Source organism: Lampris incognitus, chromosome 16 (assembly GCF_029633865.1).
Source record: "Lampris incognitus isolate fLamInc1 chromosome 16, fLamInc1.hap2, whole genome shotgun sequence".
NCBI lineage: Eukaryota > Metazoa > Chordata > Actinopteri > Lampriformes > Lampridae > Lampris > Lampris incognitus.
The window spans coordinates 388972-406985 of NC_079226.1; the positions used below are offsets into that span (position 1 = coordinate 388972).

The window sequence follows — 18014 nt, forward strand, 5'->3', positions numbered from 1 at the left end:
TAATAGTAAATTATGATAATAGTAAATCGTAATAATAGTAAATCAAAATAATAGTAAATCATGATAATAGTAAATCATAATAATAGTAAATCATGATAATAGTAAAGCAAAATAATAGTAAATAATGATAATAGTAAATCTTGATAATAGTAAATCATAATAATAGTAAATCATGATAATAGTAATAGCAAATCATAATAGTAAATCATGATAATAGTAAATCAGAATAATAGTAAATAATGATAATAGTAAATCAGAATTATAGTAAATAATGATAATAGTAAATCAAAATAATAGTAAATCATGATAATAGTAAATCATAATAATAGTGAACCATGATTATAGTAAATCAAAATAATAGTAAATCATGGTAATAGTAGATCAAAAATAATATTAAATCATAATAATAGTAAATCATAATAATAGGGATAGTACATTGCTCTACCCATTGAATTACTAAGAAAATGAAACCCCTAACCTTGGCAGTGTAAGTGCTTTCCTCTACCCACTAAACTATAGAGAATCTACCCCCCTGCCTCTCTCTCTCTCTGCCTCTCTCTCTCTCCGCTTCTCTCTCTCTCTCCCTCTCTCTCTATGCCCCCCCCCCTCTCTCTCTCTCTCAATCAATCTCTATATTATTTAGTGTCTGAATTGGCATTCCATCTTTCCTCACCCTTGACCACACCTACAGTCCTCCTCCCACCAAGTGGATCAGTAGAAACTGCTCAGCCAATCAGAACCATGGCCATTGTTGAGCAGAAGGGAGGTGTGACAGTTGGAGAGGAGGAGGAGGAGGAGGAAGAAGAGGGTGTAGAGGAGGTAGAAGAGGCAGGAGAGGAGGAGGGCCAGGAGCAGGTGACTGACTTTTTGTAAACATTCTGATTGACAGGTAGCTCTGCAGCTGTATTTGCTCACAGAATCTTTTGTCCTGCCTCATTTAAAAAAAAAAAAAGTTCATCTGGACACAACGTTTATTCAGAGAGAAACGTTTCATCACTCATCTACGTGACCTCTGCAGTTCCAACTGACTGCAGATATCCCGCCCTTATAAACTATACAGTGGCGGAGTCCTGGCCTGATACGTTAGCTCTCTTGTGTTGTGTCATCCTCTTGGCCAGCTTCTGTTTGGTTTCCCCGATGTACAAGTCACGGCAATCCTCCCGGCACTGAACAGCTACACTATATTGAGAGGATGGCACAACACAGAAGAGCTAATGTACCAGGGCTCCACAGTCTACACCATCTACAGGCCAGTAGCCACTCGTTCAAGGATGAGGATGTGCACATCCTTGATAGGGAGGAACGCTGGTTTGAATGGGGAGTTGAAGAGGCCATCTGTGTGAAGAGGGAATGACCATTCCAGAACCGGGGGGGGGGGGACTAACAGTACATCTGTCACCATCTTACAATGCTGTGATTGCAACTATTCCCCAATCCTCTGTGAATAGTACACATGGCCATTGTAACTCTAGTTAATGCTCACGGCAATTTGCATATGAAACCAAGCGTTGGTTTGGGTCATTATGCCACCATATTGTTTGTAAGGGTGGGGATAGCTGCAGTCACTGTATTGTTTATAAGGGTGGGACACCTGCAGTCACTGTATTGTTTATAAGGATGGGACACCTGAAGTCACTGTATTTTTTATAAGGGTGGGGACACCTGCAGTCACTGTATTGTTTATAAGGGTGGGGTATCTGCAGTCACTGTATTGTTTATAAGGGTGGGACACCTGCAGTCACTGTATTGTTTGTAAGGGTGGGGTATCTGCAGTCACTGTATTGTTTATAAGGGTGGGACACCTGCAGTCACTGTATTGTTTATAAGGGTGGGACACCTGCAGTCACTGTATTGTTTGTAAGGGTGGGACACCTGCAGTCACTGTATTGTTTATAAGGGTGGGGTATCTGCAGTCACTGTATTGTTTATAAGGGTGGGACACCTGCAGTCACTATATTGTTTATAAGGGTGGGACACCTGCAGTCACTGTATTGTTAATAAGGGTGGGGACACCTGCAGTCACTGTATTGTTTATAAGGGTGGGACACCTGCAGTCACTGTATTGTTTGTAAGGGTGGGGTATCTGCAGTCACTGTATTGTTTATAAGGGTGGGACACCTGCAGTCACTGTATTGTTTATAAGGGTGGGACACCTGCAGTCACTGTATTGTTTATAAGGGTGGGGACACCTGCAGTCACTATATTGTTAATAAGGGTGGGGACACCTGCAGTCACTGTATTGTTTATAAGGGTGGGACACCTGCAGTCACTGTATTGTTTATAAGGGTGGGGACACCTGCAGTCACTGTATTGTTTGTAAGGGTGGGGTATCTGCAGTCACTGTATTGTTTATAAGGGTGGGACACCTGCAGTCACTGTATTGTTGATAAGGGTGGGACACCTGCAGTCACTGTATTGTTTGTAAGGGTGGGACACCTGCAGTCACTGTATTGTTTATAAGGGTGGGACACCTGCAGTCACTGTATTTTTTATAAGGGTGGGGACACCTGCAGTCACTGTATTGTTTATAAGGGTGGGGACACCTGCAGTCACTGTATTGTTTATAAGGGTGGGACACCTGCAGTCACTGTATTGTTTGTAAGGGTGGGACACCTGCAGTCACTGTATTGTTTATAAGGGTGGGGTATCTGCAGTCACTGTATTGTTTATAAGGGTGGGACACCTGCAGTCACTGTATTGTTAATAAGGGTGGGGACACCTGCAGTCACTGTATTGTTTATAAGGGTGGGACACCTGCAGTCACTGTATTGTTTGTAAGGGTGGGACACCTGCAGTCACTGTATTGTTTATAAGGGTGGGACACCTGCAGTCACTGTATTGTTTATAAGGGTGGGACACCTGCAGTCACTGTATTGTTTGTAAGGGTGGGACACCTGCAGTCACTGTATTGTTTATAAGGGTGGGGTATCTGCAGTCACTATATTGTTTATAAGGGTGGGGTATCTGCAGTCACTGTATTGTTTGTAAGGGTGGGACACCTGCAGTCACTGTATTGTTTGTAAGGGTGGGACACCTGCAGTCACTGTATTGTTTATAAGGTCGGACACCTGCAGTCACTGTATTGTTTATAAGGGTGGGACACCTGCAGTCACTGTATTGTTTATAAGGGTGGGACACCTGCAGTCACTGTATTGTTTGTAAGGGTGGGACACCTACAGTCACTGTATTGTTTATAAGGGTGGGGTATCTGCAGTCACTATATTGTTTATAAGGGTGGGGTATCTGCAGTCACTGTATTGTTTGTAAGGGTGGGACACCTGCAGTCACTGTATTGTTTGTAAGGGTGGGACACCTGCAGTCACTGTATTGTTTATAAGGTCGGACACCTGCAGTCACTGTATTGTTTGTAAGGGTGGGGTATCTGCAGTCACTGTATTGTTTATAAGGGTGGGACACCTGCAGTCACTGTATTGTTTATAAGGGTGGGACACCTGCAGTCACTGTATTGTTTATAAGGGTGGGGACACCTGCAGTCAGTTTAGACTGAAGATGCCACTTAGATGAGTGATGAAATGTTTCTGTCAATAAAGGTTGTATCCAGATGAACTGATTCACCCTTCTGTGATTTTCTTATCTGGATTATTGAGCATGCATAAAGGCAACCCCTTTTATGGTTTAGACTTTTGTTGCTTCAAGTCTGTTACTAAAGTGGTTTAAAATCAGGGACATGATTCGACTAGTAATTAGATTTTTAGCAATTCTCCAATTGGTTTCCTACTACATATACAGTCAATTCTTGTAATAGAGAGCTTTAATTGTATTCCACAGTAAACTCATGTTTGCCAGTTTTGGGTGTTGTGTATTATGTTTGTAGGACAGTAATTTCTCATATATTTAATCTCAAGACACGGGAGCAGTTCTGTCAGCGGCCCGGTGTTGCCACCAGTGGCTCCTATAGTCGAAGCAGCTCTATCACCTCTTGGGACAGCATCCATGAAACTGCCCCCATGACTACTTCCTCTACTAACGAGATGTCTGAGCTGTGCTCCAGACGCTACAGCATCCCCTTAGGCCAGGAGGACTTACAGCAGGAACTGGTGGTCAAAGCCATAAAAGTCAAGAAGAAGACCAAGAGGAGAAGGCAAGGTGTGATGAAGAGGAATTCATCTAGTCCGTCTGTCTAGCTGTTTGTCTATATGCCTTTCTAACCTGTCTTTGTATGTTTGTCCAACCTATCTTGTGTCTAGTTAGCTGTCTGTTGGTGTGTTTGTGTAACCTGTCTATCTGTCTGTTTGTAAACCTATCTAACCTGTCTGTCTGTACGTTTGTCTATCTAACCTGTCTATGTCGATCTGACCTGTCTTTCTTTCTGTCTGTTGAGCTTACCTCTCTCACTTTCTCGCTCATATTCTTTCTATATCTGCCTTTCTCTGTAGATAGCTGCAGTGGAAACCGTCTTTGTGAGAGTAGTTGGTCTGAGTCCATGTTCGTGTTTCAAGATGGAGGCTGTAGTGATGGAGGCAGTGGGACTCCACTAAGCGATCAACCTTTCTCTGACCGAACCTCCCTCCTATACAGCAGTCTGGACCTCCAGAGCACAGACTCTATTGAACAGGAGCACAGCCAGAACCTGGGCCCCCAGGTTTCTCAGCAGAGGCTTCCAGACAGAGGCAGAGAGGATGGAAGAAGAGAAAAGGAGGCTGAGCTGAGGTCAGTTAATCAAAGAACATTAGGCAGCACAAATACTGCTTTTGTTTTCTGATCTCAGTGTTGTAATTCTGCTCTAAGTGTTGGCACAACACAGTCTATGACTGTGTTCCCAGCTGAAGGACACATCTTATGTAGGAAGAATCCTCTGTAGGAGGTATTGTATGTAGGAAGCATATGTACATTCTGTGGGATTTGTACTATATTTTGTTCTTTTATTTTCCCCATTTTGTCTTCCAGAATAATCAATTAATTAATTTGCTTTGTACTCCCAGACTCTGCCCCCAGGACACACATGAGTGTTATATTCATATAAGTAGGCGAGATCTCCGGTGGCATGATGAGTGGGTAGGCGGGAGATTTTAGAGTTTCGAGCCAGTTGTTCAATAACTTGATAAAACAATGGGTGCTTTTGGATCTACATCACCCATTTTTTCAGCTGGTAACAACTGTACTGGTAGTATATTTTTTTACTACTACGTCTTTTTGAGTACTACATTATAATTAGGCACTATGCCTACTACACGTGTTAAGGGTGCTAACATGATGGCTAACACCGACCAAGTTTTTTTTTATTTGTCCCCCCCCCCCTTTTTCTCCCTAATTGTCAATTGTACCTTTCCAATAACACCACTTTTCCGAGCCTTCCCAGTTGCTGCTCCACCTCCTCTGCCGCTCCGGGGAGCGAATATTTTTTTCCTAGGATGAATCGGGAAAGTTCCCGCCTTCAGACGCTAGGATTGGCCAGATCTGCCTGTCAGTCAAGGCCGATTCGAACGCGCAACAACCCTAACCCTAACCCTAGCCACGTTTGCTAGCTAACTGTTAGCCATTAGCCACATTTGCAACCAAGCTAACTGTGTCAAGTTAACTGTGTGTACGGTAAGCGAATATTTTTTTCCTAGGATGAATCCGGAAAATTGACTGACAGTCATATCTGGACAATCCTAGCGCCTGAGGGTGGGAGATTTCCGGATTCATCCTAGGGAAAAAATATTGGCTTCCGGGGAGGGCTGCAGACTACCACATGTCTCCGTGTGGAGTCGCCAGCAGCTTCTTTTCACTGACAGTGAGGAGTTTCGCCAGGGGGACGTAGCATGTGGGAGGATTACGCCCCCCCCCCAGTCCCCGCCCCCCCAAAACAGGCGTGCCAACCGACCAGGGGAGGCGCTAGTGGAGCGACCAAGATGTATACCCACATCCAGCTTCCCACCTGCAGACATGACCAATGGACTATATGCACACTCTCTTCCGCATTCCGACTTGGCCAGCTCGATCATTTCCAGGCAGCGCCGGAAGTGATACAGGCAACTGACAAGAACAGCAAAGCAATGGCGTTTTTCACCAGCAAGATGACTGATGATTATCTGACGACCTGTTAAAGCAATTCCTTGGACATCACTCTCAAGAATAAATGTTGAGAGGAGTTGGGGAGTGAGAAGGAACAAATATGGGGAGATTGGGCAACCTTGCCTGACCCAGCGTGCTTCATTAAAGATGGCTTCGCTGGATGATAAACATGAGAGTCTCTTATTTATGCTCACTGGTGTATTTTTCCAGATGGAGGGTGGATGATTGCTTTCTTTGTGGGTGTATTGCAGTATATTATTGGGCTTCATGTATGGTCTGTATGTGCCATTTCTAAGGTCTAATGAGATGTCGAGGAAGTCAGTCTGGTTTTTTTTAGCCTAAATTGAAATGTTAAGTCAATTGTTTGCAAATATACTACACAACTGCTACACAAGCAGTTGGTTTAGAAGCTGACACAAACTTAGTCAAAGTATCAAGAGAGTCTCAAAAGCTGTAATATCTGAGACTGTCAGTGACTCATTGTGTAGATATGAATTTGGTAAGACAGGATCTGCAGGAGTAGCTGGAGTTGAAGCCCAATAATATACTGCAATACATCCACAGAGAAAGCAGTCATCCACCCTCCATCTTGAAAAATACCCTAGTGAGCATAAATAAAAGACTCTCATGTTTATCATCCAGCGAAGCCATCTTTAATGAAGCAACCCCCATACCAGGAGGCCTTACAAACATGTGTATATAATTTCAGACTTAAGTACAACCCACCATCCAGTAGCAACAGCTAGCAACAACAAAAACAAAACCACAGCAGAAAGCGGGACATAACCTGGAATAATCCTCCTACAGTGACACCATGTGGCCTCTATTATTGGAAGACTATTTTTCAAGCTTTTGGATGAGTGCTTTACCCCAGACCATCAGCTGAGAAAAATATTTAACAGGAACACAGTCAAAATGAGCTACAGCCGCAGGCCAGATCTTCAGCAGATTATTTCATCCCACAACACAAGCATCATGGCCAAGACACACAGCCCCTCACCGCAACCAAGCACCTCCAACTGCAACTGCCGTGTTAAGCCATCATGTCCTCTTGAAGGAAAATGCCAAACAAAGGGAGTCACCTACCAGGCATCGGTGACAAGAGAAGACAACTGCAATGTGAACACTTATGTTGGACTAACAGAGGACCCTTTTAAAATGAGGTTTTATGCCCATATGAGTAGCTTCAGAAATGAGCATGCAAGAAATGCAACGGCCTTAAGCCGCCACATTTGGTCATAGGTAGACAAGAATATCAGTTTTTCTGTCTCATGGAAAACCCTTGCAAAGAGTAATTCATATTCAGTTAGAGGTAAAAGATGTAACCTGTGCTCGGCAGAAAAGTATTTTATTATTTGCAGACCTGATATGTCCACCTTGAATAATAGAAATGAATTGGCCAATAAAATATCTCCTTTGTAACTATAAGTAAAATGTCTTTATTATCACCCCCCCACCCCGTTAGATGATACACGTGACGTTTATTAGAGTTTTTTTTAATATTTTTTAAAATATTTTAACTGCCTGTCCTTCCAACTGTGCCCCAACACCACCCCACTATATGATATACATAAATTACCTTGTTGTATTTTAAATGTAGGCCATTTCAACAGTGCCCTGGTCCCTAAATGCTTTTCAAAACAAGCCCCAGTCCCTTACCCCATTGGTTGTAATGTTTTCTACCCCTCCATTGGTTGCTGTGCATCATAAGTACCTACCCCATTGGTTGTTATAGTTTCAGTGTTTCCTCATCTGATTGGTTGCTGTCCAACCGAAATTAGGGGTGTGATGCTGGGCAATGTAAACTGTATGATTCTTTGTTGAACCACATTAGCAGGTGATGAGTGCGCCACGCACCAAACAGGCCTGTACTACAATGTATTAAACTTTTCTTGCTGTGTCTGTGTTGATATTCCGCTCCTCGTTAGGTGAGCGGAATATAACAACACCATTGACGGTTTCCGAAAAAAACGATATATATATATATATATATATGTGTGTGTGTGTGTGTGTGTGTGTGTGTGTGTGTGTGTGTGTGTGTGTGTGTGTGTGTATATACATATTATATGTGTATGTATGTATGTATGTACCATGTATGTATGTATGTATGTATGTATATGTTTCTAACTACTGTTTTAGCCATATACATAATCTTCTTTATATGCCATTATTTTTATGTGTTTTAAAAAAATGTTGAAACAATTGAAATTATTGTTTACAATGTTAACAAACATTAGTAAAAAGAGTTTGGAAGACAATTTTTTTACTTTACCTCCTCATCGTCCGTGTTTCTTTTGTGCCACGGCTTTTAAATGAATGCGTGACTTGTTGCTGTGCTGTGAAGAAAAATAAGAAGCACCTCAGTCATTTATTGCTATATCAACTTTAAAGTTGATTTAGAATATGTTTTGGTGCGCTCAAACATCATGTTACATTATAGTTGTCTTTGTGACTTTGGCCAGGTGCTGTAATTACACTGGGTTTAAAAGACAAGAGCTTCCTGTCTTTCTAATGTTTGACCACAGCCCCTTGACCTATCTTCTGCTGTCTGACCTGTCCTTTGTTCCTGCTCCAAGTCTTAATTCACTGTGTTGTGTTCCCAGCTCCCCCCTAGCTCGTCTCTATCTCCAGAGCCTGGAGTGCCAGATGTCCCCAGTGGAGGGCTCTCTCCAGGGGGCAGAGTCTGCAGCAGTGCCCTCTACCCCAGATGTAGATTTGCTCTTGGAATGCACCTTCTCCTACATGCAGAATGCTGAGGAACAAGTTGATGAACAGGAGTACCAGCCAATGGAGGAGCAAGATGTTGAGTTCCTGAGTCCTCTCATTGGCCCAGAGGAAGAGAATGAGGAGGTGTGTGTGTGTGTGTGTGTGTGTGTGTGTGTGTGTGTGTGTGTGTGTGAGTGTGAGTGAGTGTGTGTGTGTGTGTGTGTGTGTGTATGGGGGAGGGTGTATTTAAAAGTGTAATTTAATTGGACTGAGCATTTTAACTTAAGGTATTTCCAAACCAATGGTAGAGTATTATTAGCTCTATAGTATTATTAGTGTAGTATTACTGATGAGAGCGTAGTATTAGTAATTTTAAGGTATTTGTAACGGTAATCGAATATTATAGTTGTAGTCTTGTTTTAGTTGTGGTAGTTTAGTATCAGTTGCGGTAGTCTAGATTTGTAGAGGTAGTCTGGTATTATAGTGGGAATTTAGTATGTTACAATGTTACAGTTTCATTTAGCAGACGCTTTTATCCAAAGAGAGTTAACACAACACAAGCAAGGATCTAGTCAGGAGACAACGCAAGTAAGGTCCAAAAAACTAGGTTCAACTTCGATAGGACATAGGTGTCAACAGGCAGTACACAAAGGCAATGCATAGGGGGCATAGAAGCATTTTTGTGTTTTTATTAATACCATCAGGTGTGGGGGTGTTGGAGAAAGAGCTGGGTCTTTGGCTTCTTCTAAAAGATGGAGAGGGGCTCAGTGGATCAAATGGAGTTTGGTAACTCGTTCCACCACCAGGGAACTACAGAAAGAAGAGTCTGGCTGCAGACTTAGGGCCCCATTGTGGTGGAAGTGCCAGGTGCCTTTCATTGGCAGAGCGTAGTGAGCGGAACTGAGTGGAGACTGAATGGGGGAGTTCAGGTAGGTGGGAGCCATTTTGTTGCTGCTTTGTAAGCGAGCATCAAGGTTTTGAATTTGATGTGGGCAGCAACTGGGAGCCAGTGGAGGGATATGAACAGCGGAGTGACATGTGCTGTTTTGGGTTGGTTGAAGACCAGACGCACTGCTGCATTCTGGATCATTGGCAGAGGTTTGAAAGTGCATGTAGGGAGACCTGCCAATAAGGAGTTGCAGTAATCAATGTGTGATATTACAAGAGCCTGTACCAGGAGCTGTGCTGCATGCTCAGACAGGTAGGGTCTTGTTTTCCTGATGTTGTACAGGGCAAATCAGAATGACCAAGCAATCAAGGCCACATGAACCTTAAAGGTTAGTTGGTCATCAGTCATGACACCCAGGTTTCAGGTAGACTTTGTGGGCATGAGTTTCTGGTACCTGCTCCCTCCCCCCTGCATGCACCTCAGTTGCAGGATCTTGCTCCCCCTACTGTGTGCCTACCTAAGTGCTGCCTCTCTTCTTTCTCACCTGTGGATGCTCTTCAAGTTGTTAAATTTGTCACCATGGCCAAGGCTTCCACCTCTTCCCTGGACCCATGCCCACTGTCCTGGTCAAGGCATGTTTGCCTACCCTGTGCCCCATAATTGTGGACATTATCAACTCCTCTTTGGGATCTGGCACAATACCCTTCAGCTTCAAACTGTCTGCAGTCACCCCATCCTCAAAAAGCCAGGCCTGGACCCAGATGACCTCACTAACTACCAGCCGATCTCTAACCTTTCATTGGAAAGAGTTATTGTTGCCCAACTCCATCAGCACATGTCCAACCATGAGCTCTATGAACCCCTCCAATCTGTCTTCAGAGCAGACCACAGCACACACAGAGACTGCCCTTATCAAAATCCCCAATGACATCCTCATTGCTGCTGATTCTGGCCATATCAGTATTCTCATCCTCCTGGGCCTCTCTGCAGCCTTCGACACTGTTTCCCACACCATTCTCCTCGACCGCTTATCTGAATACCTAGGCCTCACTGGTGTAGCTTTCTCCTGGTTCCAGTCATATCTCACCAACAGGAAATAGTTTGTCACTATCAGAGACTCCAGTTCCACCCTAGCCCCAGACAACCAAGGCGTGGCACAAAACTCTGTGCTTGGGCCCCTCCTCTTTACCATGTAGATGCTCCCCCATGGTCAGATCATCCACCACCACGGTTTAAGTTTCCATTGCTATGCTGATGACACACAGCTTTATCTCAGCATTAGACCATCCTCTCAGCTCCCCCCAAAATCCCTTGTTAACTGCCTCCACCAAATAAAACTCTGGATGTCATCAAATCTACTCAAGCTAAATACCAATAAGACTGAGCTCATGGTTGTGGCATCCAGTGTGCTGCGCCGGGAGGTTGGAGAGCTTCTCCTCGACATGGATAGCTGTTCCATCTGCCCTTCCCGAGAAGTCCGTAACCTTGATGTCATTCTGGACTCCACCCTCTCATTCCAGTCACATATCAAATCTGTCATCAAATCTGCTTTCTTTCACCTCAAAAACATCTCCAGATTCTGGCCATTACTCTCAGACTCCATGGCAGAGACCCTCATCTATGCCTTCATCACCTCCTGTCTGGATTATTGCAATGGAGTCCTGTCTGGGGTACCTAGCAAAGCCCTAGACAGGCTTCATTTAGTATGTGCAGAATTCAGCTGCCAGGGTGCTCACCCGCACCAAGCCATGGCAACACATCACTTCCAGCCTTGTCGACCTTCACTGGCTCATGGTCAAATCCCCCATTTCTTATAAAAATCTTCCTCCTTGCCTATAAATCCCTCCATGCTTATACCCCCAGTACCTATCAGACCTCCTCAACTCCTATATTCCATTCTGGAATCTGCAGTCCACAGACATGGGCCTGCTTTCCATCCCCCACACCAGCCTGCAGACTTTTGGGGATAGAGCCTTTAGTGTGGCAGCCCCCGCCTTTGGAATTCTATTCCAGCAGAGATCTGCAATGCTGCTTCTTTGGACAATTTTAAAAGATGACTGAAAACCTATCTTTTTACTAAGGCCTATGGTCTGTAGTGGTTTGGGCTGTTTTAAACTTTTTCTTTTTTTTTGCTTATCTAGTGTAAGGTGTCCTTGGGTTTGTTGAAAGGCGCTATACAAAACGAAGTTGTTGTTGTTGTTGTTGTTATGACTTCGGTTGATCCAAGCTGGATATTGATCTGTTGTTGTATGGATGGACAGGCTGGGATAACAAGGAGCTGAGTCTTAGATAGGTTAAGCTGAAGGTGGCATTCTTTCATTCATGTAGCAATATCAGTAAGGCATGACGATATCCATGCCGAGACCGTGAGGTCATATGACGAGAATGATAGCAAGAGCTGGGCATCGTCAGCATAGCAAAAGTATGAGAAACCATGGGAGTGGATAATTGCACCAAGTGAGGTGGTGTATATTGAGAAGAGAAGGGGACCGAGCACTGATCCTTGAGGCACCCCTGTGAATAAGCTGTGTGGTTAGGACACTTCTCCTCTCCAAGATACTCTAAAAGATCTCCCTGAGAAGTAGGGCATGAACCAGCGGAGGGCAGATCCTGCGATACCAAGCTCAGTGAGTGGAGAGGATTTGGTGGTTAACCGTGTCAAAAACAACTGACAGATCTAGCAGCAGTAAAGCTGAGGACTGACCAGCAGGTCTAGCCAATGCAGTGATTCCATTAACGACAGGAGTTTAGTCTCGGTAGAGTGACCCCACTTAAAGCCAGACTGATTCGGATCGTACAGATTGTTCTCAGAAAGGAATTCAGAGGATGTGTCTGCATAGCATAGCGATCTATTTCATTGCCTACCAACATGGGGATCGCCAGTTCGAATCCCCGCGTTACCTCTGGCTTGGTCAGGTGTCCCTACAGACACAATTGACCATGTCTGTGGGTGGGAAGCCAGATGTGGGTCTGTGTCCTCGTTGCTGCACTAGTGCCTCCTCTGGTCGGTCAGGGTGCCTGTTCGGGAGGGGGGGGGGATTTGGGGGGAATAGCATAATCCTCCCACACGCTACATCCCCCTGGTGAAACGCCTCACTGTCAGGAAAAGTAGCAGAGGAGGCATGTGGTAGTCTGCAGCCCTCCCCGGATTATTAGAAGAGGTGGAACAGCTACCGGGATGGCTCGGAAGAGTGGAGTAATTTGCCCTGTGCAATTTGGGAGAAAAAGGGGGAAAAAAATCCCAAAAAATTAATAAATAAAAGGAATTCAGAGACTTGATTAAAGTCCGTGCGCTCAAGTATTTTTCATAGAAAGGGTAGGAGTGAAACTGTCTGTAGTTTTCAACCTGGAATAGACGGCTACGCTACACGGACGCCCCTGGACTTTTCTTTTACCCCTAGCATTACTTGTTTGTAAACAAAGGCAAAGGGTGATAGTTATGTTGAGATGGAAATGTTTATTTTCTTGATGATTGTTTTATTTTGTTTAACATTGCTAGTGTGGTATTTGGCCTCCTGGTTTGTTATTAGCTGGTCTTGCTATGGTAAGTTAGTTGTTTTTAGCCACATCAGCTTGAAGTCAGCTGTTCACTGAAACACCGGCCCATACTACATATTTGATCAGAGAATAGTAGTAGTATAAATTGCACTTTACAACATTACCTGGCTGATACTAGAAGAGCTACCACTGCCTAAATACACTGGAACTGTAATTTTCTTGTTCTCCCACTGAAATGATTCACAAATGTGCCGACATATTTTTATTTTTCACATGTCCACTTGGCAGGACTCTAATTGTTTGCTTGTTTGTTAAGGCTACACAATAGCATGCATGGCCCTGTTGGAGTTCGATATAGGGTGGGAGTAGGGAAAGGGGGATCTGGGGAGGTGGGTGGCGGGAGGTGTGGGTATTATGGTATTTTTTTCACCCCCTTTTTCCCCTTTTCTTTTTTCTCTTTTTTGCTTTACTCATATCGGCGGTCTATCGTTCCACTGGTCTACTGATGGTAAACTTGTCCCCTCTCATTTGCTGTACTGACTGTATCTCTCTCTCCAACTTTGGTAATAGATATTCACCTGCAGTGACATGCAGTATCACTAACATCTGGTCCAGGGAGTGGTATGAGTAGGTTAGTCAACTACACCAGCTGGAACGAGAAAGCCCTCAACCTGTCTGTAAAAAGGAAGAAGGTTCGGACTCATCTTAAACACCTCAATACTCGGATTGCATTTCTCCAGGAAACGCACCTTTTTGACTCGGACCAAGTTCGGCTTGGTTGTGGTTGGATAGGCCACTCGAAATTTCAATTCAAATTCAAAGGGGCCACTCTACTGAAGGTTGATGCACATTCAAGGGGTCATTGCATATTTGTCAAGGGTCATATGTATAATAGTCTGGTTATTCTAGCCAACATATACGCTCCAAATTGGGATGATGCGCAGTTCTGTAAGGATTTTATATCCCGCTTACCTGACATCAGTACTCACATTATTATCTTTGGTGTGGACTTTAACTGTACCCTGTCCACTACTCTTGATTGTAGCTCATTAAAACCTGCCCCACTTTCTAAATGTTCTTCTATTATCAATACATTTCTAAATGCCTATGGAATGTTGGATGTTTGGCGTTTTCTAAATCCCACAGCTTGTGACTGTTCATTTTTTTCCCCAAGTTCATAAGACTTACTGCACCAGCTGGAACGTGAAAGCCCTTGGCCTACCTGTAAAAAGGAGAAAGGTTCTGACTCATTGATTACTTTTTACTAGACAATAAACTGCTCTCATCAGTTCGAAAATGCAGTTTGGGCTGTCGTAATCTCAGACCATGCCCCATTGACTCGAGCTAACTTTACCAAACCAACCCTTTTCTCGCCACCTGTGGTGCTTTAACTGTCTCCTACTTTCTGATGGAGCTTTCATCACATTTCTGTCTAATCAAATTATTTCATTTCAAAACCTCAGATATATCCATGGCACTTTATGGGAGACACTGGGTCAAATTATGTCTTATTTTGCCTATGCCGGAAAATGTAAAATGCAACGTATTAATGCCTTATAAGATGAAATCCTGGATTTTGATAGCACTTATGCCACTTCCCCATCGCCCAACCTATATAAAAAATGTTTTTCACACTACAAACAGAATTTGAAGTTTTGTCAACTGGACATGCAGAGCAACTCCTTTTGAAATCGTGCTCCAATAATTATGAACAGGGGGAGAAATCTGATAGAATTCTTGCGCATCAGCTTCGCCAAGCATTGGCTCGTCAAACCGTAGTAGAAATTCGTACTCCCTCGGGTATAGTCACTAATGAGCATGATGAAATAAATCATATATTTAGTAAATTGTACTCAAAACTTTATGCTTCTAACCCCCCTGAAGATCAATCAGTAATGGATTCTTTTTTCCAAAAACTTGAGGTCCCCTCCATTGATGTGAATGTTAAAGATAGACTTGAGGAGCCCATCTCTGAAATTAAAATAATGCAAGCAATTGGAACCATGCAGAGTGGCAGGTCTCCATGGCCAGAAGGTGTCCCAAGCGAATTTTATAAGAAATGTTCAAAGCTTCTTTCCCCACTATTGGCCGAAACGTTCGGTGAATCATTCAACGCTCACTCTCTCCCTCCATTGTTATCTGAAGCTTCAATTTTTATATTGCTCAAGAAGGTTAAGAACCCGCTTGATTGTGCATCTTAATCGCCTGTCTACTACTACTACTACTTTCGGCTGCTCCCGTTAGGGGTCGCCACAGCGGATCATCCATTTCCATTTCTTCCTGTCTTCTAAGTCTTCCTCTGTCACACCAGCCACCTGCATATCTTCCCTCACCAGATCCATAAACCTTAATCACCTGTATTGGTACTTAATACTGATGTGAAGATACTGTCTAAAGCCTTAGCTCACCATTTAGAGACAGTGCTTCCAGTTAAAATTTCCCCAGACCAGACTGGATTTGTCAAAAACAGGCCCTATTTTTTTTTAATCTTCGTTATCGTTTTAACATTCGTTATTCTAAGCCTTCTCAGATACCAGAGGTGGTGGTATCGTTTGACGCGGAAAAGACTTTCGACTGGCTGAAGTGGGACTACTTTTTTTTTTAACTTTATGAAAATTTGGTTTTGGTGATAATTTTATATCCTGGGTCAGATTATTGCACTCGTCCCCAAAGGCTTCAATATGTACAAATGATATAATCTCTCCCTCTTTCCAGTTACGCAGAGAAGCTAGACAGGGGTGCCCTTTAAGCCCCCTGCTCTTTGCGATGGCAATAGAACCTCTGGCCATAGCCTGCGTAGTGACCACAACATCTGTGGTTTTCATAGAGACCAGCAACACAAGGTATCACTTTTGCCGATGACCTGTTGGTTTTTGTATCTAACCCCTTAATCTGCATCTCTAAGATCTTGATATTATTGAAGGATTTTGGAATTTTTTCTGGATATAAACTCAATTTACATAAAAGTTAACTAATCCCAATTAACACTGTGGCAGATAAATGTCCACTTAGCTCCCTTCCGTTCAAGACTTCACCTAACACATTTACTTACCTTGGCATTGTTGTAACATGGAGATATAATAATCTTTTTAAACGTAACTTTCTAACTCTGCTAGGCTGCACTAAACTTGATCTGGTCCTGCCCGAAACTAGCTTTGTTCCGGCGTTCCAACGCCAGAACAAACTTTTATGTTTCCCACTTGAACCTTCTCCTCTGAGTGCCTTCTCTGGGGTTGTTCCAGCTGGTGCACATTTAAATGTTACTCAGGCAAATCTGGTGGCCTACACTACTCTATTAACTTGGAGATGGATACTGTTCACATGGAAGGAGGCTTCCCCTCCTACTTTTGCACATTGAATTGCAGAGGTTATGCAGTCATTGAAATTAGAAAAGATCAAATATAACATGAGAGGATCTTTATCTAAATTCCACTCGACACGGAAGCCCTTTTTAGACTTTGTTGAGGAGTTAGATGCTCAGTTGGTGGCTGGGGTTGATGGACTTTCAGTCTAGTCCTCAACCCTTTCTCTTCTATTCTCCCTTTTCCCTTCGCTTATTTATTTACATATTTTTTTAGTTAATTTTTCCCCTTTTCTTTTGTTCATTTGATTTATGCTTGTTGCTTGTTTACTTTATTAGTTTTTCTTATGGTTTAATTTAATTCATGTTATTTCGGGTGGCTTGCCAGGCGGGTTAGGAATGTGGTGGGAGATTTTGTATGGGTCTGTGGGGAGGATGAGTGGGCAATGGGGGTGAGGGGTTGTAGTTGTGGGTGTGTTTGAAAAATTTAAAATTAACCTTGTTTTAAAAAAAGGATTAGGAATAAATATATATTAGAAGGTCAGCTCAGGTTGGACGGAGAGAAGAGAGACAAGACTCAGATTGTTTGGACATGTGTGGAGGACAGATGCTGCGTATATTAGGAGAAGGATGCTAAAGAAGGAGCTGCCAGGCAGGAGAAAAATAGGAAGGCCAGAGAGGAGGTTTATGTATGTGGTGAGAGAGGAAATGCAGGTGTCTGGTGTGACAGAGGAAGATACAGAGGACAGGAAGAAATGGAAACGGATGATCCACTGTGGTGACCCCTAACGGGAGCAGCCAAAAGTAGTAGTAGTAGCAAGAGTAGTGGTGGTAGTAGCAGTAGTCTAGTGCTAGTAGTAGTCTATTATTAGTGTTGGTACTCTAGTATCAGAATCAAAATCATGTTTATTGGCCATGCAGGTTTGCACATACATGGAATTTGACTCCGGTTTTGTGGCTGTCTCAGTGTACTTAACATAGAATAACAACACGAAGACACAATAATTTCCAGATATAGACACAAGGACTGACTTATACAGGCAAAATAAGAGGTGATAAAGTTCAGTGGTGCAGAGAATATATCAGAGATGCTGAAATAGATGTTAGCAGCTTACTTACATACATGCCTGAGGTAGATGTACATGACAGAGTGTACCAGTATACGTACAATGTACAGTACAGTATATACAACATGGTTTGATTTATTTGACAGTGTTAAGTGTTCATTTGAATGACAGCCCGCGTAATAGAAACTGTTTTTATATCTGGTTGTTTTGGGGTACAGTGCTCTGTAGCACCTGCCAGAGAGGGGAGACATTGGAAAAGGGTGTGACCAGGGTGTGATGGGTCTGCAGTAATGTCTGCCTGTTTCCTGAGTCTAGAGGTGTATAAGCCCTAACTGTCTGTTGTAGTATGTCCCTGTCCTGTTTGGTGGCCGAACCAAATCAACAGTTCCTGAGGCAGATTATATTTCAGGAATCAGGAATCAAGAACACTTATTTGAAACGAATATAATTTCCCCCAGCCCACAACAGTGCAACACAAAGACAAAAACAAAAACACATATCTAAAAACTACAAGAACACATATATCAAACTACCA

General features: G+C 43.2%; 1 protein-coding gene across 1 annotated transcript in view; it reads left to right on the top strand.

Annotated features, from left to right (window-relative positions):
* Window positions 1-18014, top strand: part of tecpr2 (tectonin beta-propeller repeat containing 2) — a 152072-nt gene that overhangs the window by 24857 nt on the left and 109201 nt on the right. The window contains exons 10-13 of the mRNA XM_056295835.1: window positions 644-855; window positions 3867-4107; window positions 4398-4671; window positions 8622-8868. Of these exons, the coding sequence (XP_056151810.1) occupies window positions 644-855; window positions 3867-4107; window positions 4398-4671; window positions 8622-8868 (974 nt within the window). The remainder of the gene's footprint in view (window positions 1-643; window positions 856-3866; window positions 4108-4397; window positions 4672-8621; window positions 8869-18014) is intronic.